General features: G+C 37.0%; 1 protein-coding gene across 2 annotated transcripts in view; it reads right to left on the bottom strand.

Annotated features, from left to right (window-relative positions):
* The window catches only part of LOC149781867 (contactin-3-like), a 199,050-nt gene extending 184,906 nt beyond the window's left edge, over positions 1–14,144 (bottom strand). For both annotated transcript variants that reach the window (XR_016414810.1, XM_089936061.1), the window contains exon 1: positions 13,494–14,144. Coding sequence is in view for 1 of the 2 variants with exons in the window: in XM_089936061.1 (XP_089792187.1) it covers positions 13,494–13,569 (76 nt within the window). In the remaining variant the exon portion in view is untranslated. The remainder of the gene's footprint in view (positions 1–13,493) is intronic.
* Between the last annotated feature and the right edge of the window lie 732 nt (positions 14,145–14,876).

The following is a 14,876-nucleotide window of genomic DNA, read 5'->3' as shown; positions in this document are numbered from 1 at the left end:
TGCTCAAGGAGCACTGCTAATTTAGCCGTCAGGTCGTAGGACTATATGTCCCTAACGACGTGCATGAAGGGCTTTCATGAGTGGGAATGGGCCCAACACACACTCATGTTAACAAAAAAATGTCAGCACCATGAAGAAGAGCTGACTAACGGCCGTAAACGTTAACAGACATTGTTAAATAATATCACACGTACATTAATGTGAAATCATTAAGTGCCTGCGGAGTTGGTGAACGCTCCAGTTTAAGCAACGCTTCAATGACAAGACGACCACACACTGGACTAAGTTTGTACTGGAGAATTTGAATAAAACGGTTTCGTCTACCAGTGCCCTGTAATACATAACAACTTCAACAGTCGGTGCAAGTCAAAACAGAAACTATACTGAGGTGTTATCACGGATGCGACCCAGTGAGTGCCAGGAACTCGGCCACTCGGGGCCCCACCACATGATTGCAAAGAATGGAAATGTTCCACTGGTTTTTAAATTTGTGGCACCTCTGACTTGGATAGAGTTTGGCTGCATTAAGCTGAGAGAGTTGTATTTGGGTAAACCACACGGGAACATTTCCAGTTAATTTCGCTGAAGAAATTGATCATGGTTCCCACGCTTTTCTAAACCTAATTTCCAGGTCTTTTCCAGTGTTTTTTTTTCCCAGGATGAAATTAATTTTGTCAACGTTAACATATGACCATTACTGAATGGAATTAAAGAATATTTTGGATTATATATGATGATGTTTCTCTTTCAAGACTCTCCAATACATATATGTCAGAAACGATGATCATGTACAAAACCACAAGATGAGTCAGACAAAACAAATTTGACTATATTCCCACAAATTGGCATTTAAAGCCATTTCAATGTAAAGAATACAAATTCTAACTTTACTTTGCTGACCTGCATTATGCTGCTGCATGGAAATAACATAATGAGCATACATTATTTTGTTTCCTTTCAAACCTTTGATTCCAAAGAATTATAGAGCAATATGTGTGCATATTATACAAAGTAAACATTTCCTATCAAAGTATGAAAAAAAACCTCCAATAAATGCAAAGTTTTAAAATCTTATCTTGTTACAAAAAAAAAAGTTTAACCCTCAAATTATGTGTGCCAATAAAATCTCAAACAAGATTTTTCAACCAACATAAACTTCTTTTGACGATTTAGTTAACAATTCCATGATTTAAAGACATTTACAACAGGGTTGATTTAAATTTTGACAAAAGATCTTCAAAATTATATACTGTTGTATAAACAAGGACTGAATTTTGTGTAAAATCAACTTATATTCTTGTAGTTCAATAAACCAGTCCACAAACCTGTATTGATACGTGGGCTATTATTGTTTCTTAATATATAATAAAAGGGACGACAATTACCCATTTTTTCCTGCGTTCCATTTAAGATCTGAAACCAATGCTTCAAGCTACATGTCACTGTGTAATAATTTCGCACTAATGTTCAGCTCAGAGATTCGAAATTTTTATAAACAGGGTTTCCGCCGAATATTCCAACCCCATTTTTGCCATTTGGACATTTTGGATGGAGTGTGGGTTCAGAGCAATTACATATCAAATTTGGAATCTGCCGCCACCGTAAGATAGCTTACCAGCGGGCCTAGCAAATTTAAGCTAGATTATATCGACTAATACCTGCATGAAATCGATAGCAAAATTATTTATTTTCTCACAAATGGAAAGTATTATAATCATTATGTCTTTAATCCGCTGACAGACTAGACGAAACTCAGCATAGATGAAACCTGACCCGGTACTCGCCATTTGCGTTAATAGTCACATTACTTCATAAATCTCAAACAACGACATCGGAAGTCCAATATGCATGTGATATCAACAACAAACTCCTTTTTAATGTTGTTGTACAAAATTTCAATTATATATAATGAAAGTCTGATACCTTTTGTAAAAGCCAAAAAGAACATACAATTCTCAACGTATTTATTTCGAGAACAACTACAAGAAACTGGGCCAGTCTGATTCGTCAAGCAGAGTAGTCTGGTTACCTGCTTCGTATGCTGCATACGTGAGAGAGCACATGTCAACGTGATAATCACGTTATACAACAAAACTACGAAGTTGGTCTCGGAATAAATATAGAGAATTTTGTGCTCTTTCGTTTTTGTATTTTTGTATTTTTTATTACAACCAGTATACGGCTTTCATTTAATACTTTTTCTACAATATTTCAAAATGATGGTTGTGAGATTCTGTGTCCTCGTCCGACATTCTATCGAAATCGCTAGTACCAGCTCAAATTTCATCAACGTGTTAGTTTCATCGTCTTTCAGCAGATTAAAGATATAACGATTTTAACACTCTCGCAATTTTTGCAGGTGCACTGACCACTTTCATTCGGCCACCAGCATCCTCCAGCAACATTTTTTTGTCAAAAAAGCATCACAGCATAGCACCAATAACCCTGACAACTAGCGTTACCGACACGTGTATGAAAATACATGTCAACTCCAAGTGTTCCAATGAAAAATAATAAATGGGGTATAACGTACAAAAGTAATACTGCCAATTTTGCAGACCCGTGTCAATGTTTTGATGCCGGTCCATAAACGGCCACAGATTGTGATCTACACTGGCAATATGAGGAGTGGCGTCTGCGTAGCTAAGCTGAATTTCGTCAGAGGGTTCTTGATGGCCGTTTAACCGCAAAGAGAACTCGGTCACTTCTAATTTGTCAAGTATCATTTTACGCTGTGCCTGGCCATTATCTGGCACTGTAAGTTGAAACGCTAAAAGCACATGTTTTGGTGCAACTACATCACGATGGGTACTTTTTGTCACGCAAACTATCCAACAATAGCACTAGATTGATGTTTGTCTGTGGTATGTGCGAGAAATGACAACACTGAAGCAGTTCCAGACTGCATACACTATGACAAGTGCTTCTGTATTCAGACAAGGGGACAACACAGGCATCCACAAGGTTAACATTTCTAATAAAACTTTGCCATCAGTAGTACTTGCATCAAGCCAAATTACATCGTTGGAGATGTTTTTGCTAAACAAGGCGACTGTTTGTTAGGCCAAAAAAAATAATCTTGCAAACATATTTACAAAAACCAAAGACGTGCGTGGGAATAGCTCACGAAAATCTCAATGAAGCACCAGTGAGTTATGATCCACGCTGTTCAAATCCAAAATTAAAAACAGGATTAGGAAACAATAGATTTTCAACAGCTGCATAAGAATCGCCAGCAGCTTTTGATCTGCATGACCAGTTGCATCTTTGACAAACATTATTGCTGGGCCATTTGTTATAATGTAATCATTGCTATTTTTTAAATATTTTTTTTTGCTAGTCCGAGGTTTGTTATGTTCACAACATTGTCTAAAATCGATTCAATTTATTTTCCATCGATGTAATAACGTGCATAGTTAAACAATGCCATAATTGACATAGTTAACAAATCCCACTACGGTACTAGCATCTTAATTGCCATTGTTCTCTTGTACCAGTCTTCCAACAACTAACAAAAACGAATCACATGGAAGGAAAAATCTAGATGTGTCTTAAACTTGAAATTCTAATTTTAACTGATTGGAGTCTCTACCCGGGTATAAGTAACACTGAAAATCTCTCTCGATTCTGTCTTTTTTTTTGGGGGGGGGGAGGGCACCGGACAGATGCCCCTTACTTGTCGAGAAAAAATTATTTTATGTGTGTTTCCCCCAAGGCGTGTTGTTTGTTCATTTTTATAGAAGAATTTTGATCAAAAATTTATTTTAAGTTATATTTTTGATGAGGTATTTCTTAATTATCCCTAGTGTTATCTATAGGGTTGTTCATCTGAGCAGGTTTCTTTCACCTTACTGAATTCCCTTCCCTTAGTCTTTTTTGTGACCTTTGAAAGAGGTCTCCTAAGTCCCGTGTTTGCTATGTGTATATAAGCTATACTGTGTGTATGCTATATAGTTTTTGTGTAGGGACAGCAAGACTTTGTCAAATATCCCAGTTGTCTTAGTATATTTATCAATATGGATATCACAAATTCATTTGATAATCTTGATTGATTTAGATATTTAAATTTGATTATATAGTTTTGAATTTTGGCGAGTAAACGGTGTACTAATGGTGAATTATAAAAATAAACCCATTGTTTTATATGCGAGGCTATATGTGGCGTTCCTCGCATTGATTCGATCCACTAAGGCACACTCATGTTAAATGCGCGATCAAACACATATTGATATTATTATTAGTCAGGTCGATCTCTAATGTACAACTGTATCGTCACTACTCACCGCGCAGATTAACCAGAAATATAGTGATGCGGGCGTAATCGATATAAAATCACCTGGTTCCACAGTTGATGAAAACCCAAACATAATATAACCCTGAACAACTCCGCCTGTCGTTTCAAACCTGCTTTTATAGCAATCACTGATTTCGTCACAACTTAATCATCGAGGTCACACTCTATTTACAACAACCTGTTGCACTGAAGTATAGATTTCATGTAAAACACGAACCGTCTCAATTGCTTCAGAACTCATCATCAATGTTTTATATATCATGAATATTTTCAACAAGTTCATACATCAGCGCATGATATATTTATATCTTTCCATACGACAACTGTTGAGCAACCGCTGACAAACCAATGTAGCTTTATTAATAACTTCGGGTGCGTTGTTGCCATACGAACTGATCTTTTCTTGCTAATCCGTCTATATCTGCCATTCTTGTTCTGTCTGTGTGCATTTACATCTTTGCATTTTCCCCAACTTTTGTTGTTAACTCTTCGAGGAGTTCTGTTATATGTCAACGTTTGCGTTGTTGCTGAGGTGCTGGTTTGGTTAGACCGTTTACTTATATGAGTTTCGCTGATGGAGGCACAGGTGCATCACGTTGTTCCTGCTATAACCATATTTTTTTCTCGTCTAGCCATTTCCTTTTTGCTGAATTTGAGTTTAGGCTATTGTTGTGCTAGCCAGGTAGTACATTCCCTAATTGTACGCTGTATTTCTTTTTTCTTCTTGTGTTTCTTTAATTGGCCGATGTACCAGGTCTTTGTTCTGCCACAAATGGGCTTGGTAATTCAAGCTGAGATTCTGTTCGTGGCTGCATCACTGGTGTAGGTAATGAAAGTTCAATAAAAAAATCTTTCCATAATGCTTCACCTATTCCAGTCTCCCCATTCTAAACTGCATTAAACGTTTCTACGAAATGATTCTACCAATCACCGGTAGCTTGTTTCCTTCCAGTAAAATCCCTGAATACCGTTTTAGGCTACTCCGTATTTATGTATTTATCATATGTTTTTGATGGCATTATGATAATGTACTATTTCCGGTCACGAGGTCAGTTATGAGCAAGGGCTATATGATTTGTCAGGATTACCTGACGAGGTTCTTCTTCACAAAATTTAGGCTGTGTTCCCATCTATGACTTGTACTCAGGTGGTACATCTGGTATTTTGCTAAGTGCTTTCTTACATGCTCATCCAGTGCATGCATTCCTTTTTGCAAGTACATTAGTGGTGTACCCAGTCTCATAAAGCCCTTCTTTGCATTTCTCAATTGCCTGTGGAAAATGTGTGATAGACACTGCATGTTACTCTTGTGGCCTTTTTAATATATGTTTGGGGAATTAAGCTATTTTACGAACTTGACCAGGTGCTCCTTCGCTCGCTCAACTTGTTTCACTGTTGATTTTGTGGACATTTTAATACTACTATCCTTGGAACGTTCTGCAATTTCTTTTGCGGGTTTAATCAGCAGAACAAAAGTTTGTTCAAACCCAGCTGTAAGATTGTCTCATTTGACGTTTTACGGCTTTCTATGATATTTCGAATCAATTCTTACTATTCTTGAGCGGCTTGACGGCGTCGCGTCTCAAACTTTTCTATGGTATAAACGAAGCACATTTTTATATGATTGTTGCTTTTAATTGTTAAAATGATACATCCAAACCAGCTCGATATTTATTTGCGCGACTGCAAGTTCAAGTCACATCAATGATGAGAAAACTGTATGGGTTCTTTGTGATCCGCGCAAACATGTTACGAAATTCATGCCACGTGTGCTTATCGGCATGCCAATTCCAATAAATATTTCCAAGCCCATGCAAGTCAATACCACGAAATATCACCAGCATGTTACATTCCCTACGGATAGCTTTGGGCTCATGGGCGTATCACTGTGTCAAATAGATGACATCCTTGTTTGTATGCCGGACTCGTGAAAATATTTGTGCGGAATTGACTTAATTTCCAACATCACATCTTGCATCCAAATCATCAGCGGTAGGGGCTTCGTTAATGGCGGAAAATAAATCGATGGTGTACAAAAATGTCGTTTCGGTGTTAGCACTTCTCAACGCTTTTGAACATCTATTAAAACATCGGAACGCTTGATCATCACACATAACCGATCCCAGGTTAACCATCGTAAAATTATATTCATCAGCAGTTGAGTATTTCCCTATACAGCAGGGACGATGATAGTGCACGAACTGAGTTTGAAAATACGGTTCCATCACTTTGCTTGGACGTTTTATGTGTTGTATGTGCAGGAAAATCAATAATGGAGAAATCTACAAATTTTCTTTTTCGTGATGCGATTGAATAATACAATGGCTGTATAACACAATCACGTCTTCATATCGTATGCGATGTCCCGCTAAAACTCGTACCGCAAATCCAACTCAAGCATGTATGTGACGAGCAGCGATTGCTCGATGTGGAGCAAATTAGCCTACATTCATCAGGAAAGCTGCGAATTGCTTAAAAAGTCGCTGGCGGCGTTGATATTGCTGCTGAATTAACAAAGTTACCATGGGTAACATGGAGTAGATATCCAGGTGAAAAACATCTTCCTCGATGTAATTACTGACGCTCTGGTACACGGCTTGATCTACGACTCGAGTCTAAGAATCACCCAAGACCCGGCGAAGCACATTTACAACCACATTGATGAGACTTTATGAGACTTATAACGCAGTCAATGCTATCAGTGAACGCCAATGTGCATACGTGGATCTAATTCATGACTTAAATGCGATTGTTTAAGCACTGGCAGAACGAATTGCATGATGGGTTGTCAAAGGAGGTATGAAAGCCACGGTTGCACTTGGTTGCACTCATTAAACACAACATTTGTACTGATATAAATAAACAAACAGTGGACACAAAACACGGATAATATCCAACCGGGCACGGACGCAGCTTCTGGGTCAGCGGATAATCTTTGTATGCGCAATGCAAATCTCAGGATTGAACCTTCGAAATACACCAACTGGACTTGGTTACATCATGGCCCAGCCATAAAGCTTATTCGGATCTAGATACATAATGTAAATGTTGGAGTCAGCGGGATCGTATCCATCCATGTTTGGATTTTTGGCACGGGTGTACCTCTGAATAGATATGGACCTTCCACCACGAACTGCTCGCTCGATAAACAGATGCTGATCAATGTCACTGAGCAATTCCAACTCAAGTTTGGTTTAGGACAATAATGATCTACCTATTCTCAGTGACGAAAAGTAATGTGCGGTATCGAGCTTGTATACGTGCAAGGCAGTATCACGAAATTTCTCATACACATTAGCGAGCAAGAACACATCAGTGAGTTAATACAGATAGTGATAGTCGTCAAAGTGTTTACACTCGAATGCTGAGCAAACTTTCTTTGCATGTTCGTAATCGCTGTCAAAAATACCTTTACGTGACAACGATGATTAACGCTTCGATCGTTGGCAACTGAGTTTCAGCAAATTTTTTCCTGTGTCTCGTGAGCTCTAGGGATACACAACTTTTTTCGTCAGCAGGTCCATATTAGTTGGACACTATCGACGAGTAATTTTGAAATTCTCCACCGTCAGATTGTTTGATAACGTGCCCAATGTCCAATTCATAAACTATATCGAATCTATAAACTGAAACTATCGCAGCCGAAACGTCATGTAGTTTTAAATGTAGCTGGGGATCACACTTATCGGTGAGTTTGATACCGCGGATACAGCTTGCATTATTAAGTGGCCATCACGTCCAGGTAGGTTTTGAAGCAACAAATGAATTACGGTTTTGCTGGGGTACATTCTCAACTGCAAATTACATGCATTGTATGTAACACTTCTCTGCGCATCAGTGATTTGATAGTGATCACAAAAGTTGAAACCGTAACTACGTTTCATTCATCATCACTTCAAAGACGGTTTTGTTTATACTCGACTCCTACCGCAATAACGTCTGTTTTTCTTGCACCTCTGGATATTCAGATATTATATTCACGTGCAAATTGTTTTAGTTCATGTACAGTTGTTTTGTGGGTGATGGTTGCTGATGCAGTGACAACCGGTGGTGTTGGTGATATTTGTGGATTTGATACAATTATGGGTCTCAATAATTTAAGTATGTCTGCTTTTCTCATAGGACTTGGTATGTATATTCCATGGTGTCGTGTGATCTGTTTAAAATGTGACACAGCAGGCATGCTTATGCTGAGGCGAGAATGAAGTGTCCTACTAATTAGGAAAATATATCGATGGCTTGTTTTATTTTTGATACTTTATCAAGATCAGAAACTAAAATCACTTCAGTCCTGGTTATTATTTCATCTATTTCTGTTTTATTATTCGTTTTCTTGTTGATGTGGTATCTGTTTATGATTCGACGGCTACGGGTGTTTGTGGTTTTGATTTGTTTCTGCGCGCTTTATAGCATTCACGAACAGATCCACAGGGCTGACAAAGTTGGTTAGGTAATTTGACTCTAACGCCACATCTAAGGCAGGGTGGTGCCCCATGGCCATCATCAATTAATATTTGCATATGTGTTTTACAGTACTCATAATGACGTGTTCAGTCACAGAATTCGTATTTTGCGAGGCTGTTGCGTCCCAATGCCATGGAGCTCCCTATACGTACGCGCGAGCGTTTTATCTACTTGGCAAAACCTTCCCTATAGCGCTGACTTTACCATCGCCGCTTTACTGTCTCCACCGGTGCAATGTCTTTAAGGCTAGGCGGAAATTCATTTCCATATTTACCATCAAGCAGATGTATGGTAAATCGAACTCTAAAAATAGGATTTCTAAAATAAAACACCTAACTGTTTATTACTACGTAGAAATAACCTTGAAAGTCGGAAAGAATAAATTCCATCTCGAGTTCAGTCAAATTAATCTCAAATTACCAGTCACTCAGTGTTATGCCAAATCGGGATGTACAAAAAGTCAATCCAATAACATCAAATTACTGAGAACGTATGTAAATATCAAGGAGACGTTTGTTTCGTTGCCTTTAGCAATAGTTTCTGCGAATTGTTCTCAATGCTCACACTGCCGCAACTCTGCAACGACGTACATACATTGTCATGCGAAAATTTATCTTCCAGGGTGGGTGGGTCGACTATTCCTCCTGAATTCCGTCAGTATACTTTGTGAATCAATAGCTGCTAAAGTTTCTTTTTAAATACAATATTCACAACTTAACTAATATATTACTCTCTTTGTAAGCACACAAATCTTGCTACAGAACTGTGAAGAAAAATCAATACAGGGCTTTTGTAAATATAATAATACAACCCGGTCTGTAGACACTACTGATAATATATAAAAAAAACCAGTATATCCATTCATTCATTACACAGAGGGTTGTCAATAGACACAAAAATCCAAAATACAGATAAACAACTGCTTATCGATCAAAGAGACATTAGCTGGCAATCTGTGTATACTGATCGCAACCACAGGCTTGCCTAAATAATTAACCAAATCATTTTAATGGATTTTGCATCTACATTCACAGCAGACTAGTATGAAAGGTCCATGGTTTAACCGTTGTTGAATACAGACTAAAGCATTTCCATCAATCCCCCCACCCCAAGACTGGCTCAAGTATGTGTGCTGCTTCATACCCCCACATATAAATTAAAAGACAACATGGCGCAACGCTCGCGTTGGAGCTAAAAATATATCATGGGAGGTAGAGGCGAGGACGGGTGGAATGACCCCAAATTCGACAGAAAAGACACACAAATGTAAATGATTAGACATCACTCTCCAAACAATGGCGATATGAATAGCTAGTGTCTTGTTAGCGTCTTAGCCCGCAAATGGCTGAACATAGGCATATTTTGAAAGGCATATTTGTTGCGACTTCATCTATTTTGGGTATGAATAATCACTGCAATACATATTCACAACCACATACATTTTTATTAGCGTGAAAAGTTGAATGCTTTCCTTTGGACACCTAATGTCTTTTTTTTGAAAGTTACGTATCTAGCACATGTTTACGTCATTTACATACACTTTGTGATCTGTGAAATTAAAGAGACAATATCTTGGGTCCTTTAGGGTCCGGTCTTGGGTCTGGAACAAGGGGAAAGAGCTGATCAACTTGAATTCTCATAGGGAGTAAAATGGTGATATCAAGGCCTAATTAGGAATGTTCAGTGTACATGGATAACATCTCTAGGATACGTTTATATTATCATACTCGAATATGCAGTAATTCAGAGACATTGCTTAGGTCTTCATCAGAGAGATTGAAACCACTGCTCAGTGAAATAGAACCTTCCAAGAAGTGTATGTTTCTATTACAGGGTCACTTTTAATGGCTAGCAAGACTGAAACGCCATGAATATTTGATGTTAAATAAAGTACTCGTCCCATAACTAAGTATAATTTGTGTGTGATATCATCTATTCAAACTGAGCATCCGATTCAGTGTAACTGGACATAACAATTGTCATTGTTCCTTTAATGTGTACACTTGTACATGATTGAACAATATATGTCGAAGTTTCCCACAAACTCACGAATAGCTAATATGATTTAGAACTCATAGATAAAATGTTATAAATTGCAAAGACCTAAGCTAATACTTGATTTAAATTTTATTCATTGGTCATCATTGCTGTGCAAAATTAGGAAGTTATATATCAAATTTCATCATATTTATTTTTGCTATCCAACATTTCTTCGTTCCTATCTAAATGCTTTACTTTTTAGCCTGTCAGTTTATCCAGTTGTCAGTAGTTTTTGTCTTATTTTCCCCTCTGTTTATAAACGCATAAATGCTGCAAAACAATCGAATAAACAAATATCTGTGAAATCTTTGACAATTTAGCTCTTTAAATTTTGCTATAATGTTTCTCGCTTTCTACAGCTGACACAAAAGTGTTACGTGTGTGTATGTGTGTGTGTGTGTGTGTACAATTCATGCATTTTAATTGCGTGCTTTTTTATATAAAGATACAGTTGGAGCTGGAACTTAAGACTTTGTTGAACACGTAGCTTTACGTCAGAACTGATCCGTTTTATAAAATATCGTGTTAACAAACAATCGATAAAACAAGTTGTCGCAAACCAGGAGGGACAATCCGTCACACTCCTTTATCAAAGCATAACAGATTGTCTCCCGAGACTTGCGACAATGAAACAGGGGCTGGTTAAGATAAAGAAGACAGACTGTACATGAATATAACCTTCTACCTTTCTTTTTATTTGTTGATATCTATGACTAAAACTTCAAACACTTTAATGAAACAAAGTTATTTGCTAATGAGCATTTTTATGTGATAAAATGTATGTGTATTTTCTAGAAACCACACTACGGAGTATCCGAACAGAAATATGATAATTACTGCAATCTGATGTATGTAAACGCCATAGAAAGTAAGAAATACAGCACTTAGGACTTATTTTGCAAAAGGTTAGGACTTCCTGGCTGACACATGCACATATGTATCTTTTGAACATTCGTTCGATCTTCTTTATTTATTAATTTGCATACATGTTGTGGAAGAAAATGCTTTTTCATAAGCGAAATTGTTACGAATAATAAAAAAATATTCTGTTACATCGGTGAGGTTCTTGATGGTTCAAAATGAGGCAATACAATATGTAGACAATGCATCCATTTTTTTGAGATAAAATGTCGCTGTATCAATAGTGTCCATTGCGCAAAAATCAGTTTCATTATGAACGAAGAGAAGGACATTTTTTTATTTTTTTTTGTTTGCTTTATTCACAATATGTAGATCACTGCATGTCTTTTAGGGTACGTAGGTGATTACTATATAAAAAGAGACATTTATATCAATGTCGTTTCTAAGAAAGAAATGAAGTACAACATAACTTTTCTTCTGTGCAAAAGAGCTAATGCCTTCTGTCGGTATAAAATAAGGTTAAATACGTACACGGCTGACTTGTATGTTAGTCCCGTAAAGCGTCCGACAGCCGAGGCAGTAGAAGCATGGGTTGCCAAGACCGGGTAGGCTTCCTTGAGCTGTCGTGTGAACTTTCGTTGGCATGGTATAGTCAATAATGTTTTAATGGTGCCGTGAAAACCAACAAATCAACAAACCTTCCTACTCAGCCGATCGCAAACGTATACACACAATGCTCTCTATGGCGCCAGAATATTTCATAGCATACAACGATCAATATCTGTTAAAGATTATTCCTTTGCATTTCGTATTTACTTATGAATTCACTGCACTCAAACAGTTAATAATGGCGAAATGGTGGCAATAGCTGTATGAATTCATTTTAGAGTTGGTACACCCTGAGGTGGTTGATACAAGTTAAATGTTGAAAAACAAAACTTCTATTGCCGCAGGGAAACAAATACCTAGTGACAAAAGTTCCCCGATTGCTCTGATACGTGTTGACAGCGGATCCTGTCCATGCCATATCATAGAAGAACGTCAGTGTCTTTAATATGCAGTCTTACGTTATCAGAATGTTAATAGATATTTATCATACTTATGTTGAATAAGGATCGTGAACTACGATTTGAAAGTAGACTTTGAAATTTGGTACACAATGGCCTTACAGCAAACGATGCATTATACACATATTACACTGGAGAAATATCAATGTTTTTCTGAGTCATTTATTATTGTAATATCACAGTGTCAGGCAACAAACTTCTAGGTAAGTATATATATATATATATATATATATATATATATATATATATATATATATATATATATATACTGTTAGTGTGAACGGAATAACTTTTTGTGCTACCTTTAAATTAACAGCCAAACCCCACCACCCGGGCATGTTTATAAATCCAAGCAATTGCTAACTTAACAGTTTTAAAATAATTTTCAGCCCATTCTCCATTTATCTATTATCCAATTAATTCCAACTTCAACTCATAAAGTTAAATGCCAATTTAAGTTGTGTTTCGGCAGTGTCGCTATTGATTCGGTACAACACGAAGAGAGATGTCTACAACAAATATACATTAGTCATTTCCATATAAATCTGTTGCCGTAAAGAAAATGAAATTTCACTTTGTTTGCTATATATCATGTTTATAAGTTTTAACTTCTTTGGATCTTCCTATTGAACGAATGCCGCTGAAAATGACGATCCCTAAACGATCACAATACGATGACAACACATCACATATATAACAATGCCAGTATAACGCATTTTTTAAATGATAATACAAGGTTTTGCATCAAAGAATAAAAATTCACTTACCAAGTGGTGAAATTTGTCCATGTATACTCCAAAACTGACTTATAAAGGAAGAAATCAAAAGCAATAATCCCTGCATGTCTACGATATTAAAGTCCTTAGAGTGTGACCTACTTCACACGTTTCTACTACCACATATTCAAGCTTAGTGTTCCTTATGCTCAAACAAGCGGTGAGTTGGCATTTTCTTTTACAGCATGCATTTCCCGTCACAAGAAAAGCCCTCGGGCAATGCTGTCTTGTAAGGGGATGATTACCCTGCCACTTTCATTTAAGGACCGGTTTGTCCGGTCTTGGTGACCGGCCATGTACATTTAGATATGGAGGTGTGGTGGATTTTATTTCGAGCCGGAGTATTTCTTTTTCTGTTGCATAATGCATTATTTTCAACGAATATAAAGAACACACACACACACACGTGTGTGTCTAATTGATTTGAAAACATAAAATATAAATTTTCATTGTTAGTTTTATGTTTTGTGATCTGTGTTCATCAATGTGCTTTTCCAATCCCTGCAAATTTGAATTCAATATAGCCAATGAATTTCCAGTACATTTTATGTTATAGCGTCATAAATACTGGACTAGTGAAGAAAGGTCATTTTTCACATAGTGCAAGCGCCACAATATAACAGCATTGGAAGTCATCTTACGGTGCTGTCAGTAGACAGGTGAGGCCACACAGTGGGTTAAGATTCAACGCGGTATCGTATTGCCGCGATCGCATGTGACCAGCAAATAACAAATCAGTTCTTCGCTCTAAACTGGACTAGGATTACGAAGGGATATCTCTTCTTCGATATCTCTGTCGTGCCACGGCACCTTTACCACACGCATCTTTTTCAGTGCTCTTTAAAAGGTAGCTCAGTGGGTAGAGCGTCATCCATGGGTAGCGGGCTCAATACCCGCCCATGCCAGGGTTGGCGGCCTTTGCACATCTTTGGGAAATGTGCGTAGCTCCCATTTCCTGTACATAATATGATTAATAATATATTAAAAGTGCTGTTAAAACCAATCAAATGCGTCATTTTTTTAAAAGAAAGTTTATACAAGTATATTATAAAATTTTAAAAATATATTATGTATAATTAATTTATATTATTTTTTGGCTTTTCTTAATGATGATATGTTATATATATATATTTGTATTTTGTACTTGACGTTTTTCAAAATTAGGTTCTTTGTGTATCTGACCAGGGACATTTATTTAGTAATCAACATAATTAATAACTCATATTTCCCTAAGAGTACATATTAAATAGTCAGATCATTATATTTGGAGGTAAACATACGTATTAGGTTCCGAATCAAGGGCATTAGATTTACATTTGGAAATTCCTAAATTTTGCTGTCAACTTTGAATGTTTTGTAAGAGAGACTGACCTA

The sequence above is a fragment of the Sinohyriopsis cumingii genome, chromosome 15 (assembly GCF_028554795.1).
Source record: "Sinohyriopsis cumingii isolate HCF-2022 chromosome 15, ASM2855479v2, whole genome shotgun sequence".
Taxonomy (NCBI): Eukaryota; Metazoa; Mollusca; class Bivalvia; order Unionida; family Unionidae; genus Sinohyriopsis; species Sinohyriopsis cumingii.
Note: the sequence above shows the minus strand (reverse complement) of the source record. Positions and strands in the feature narration are given on the sequence as shown.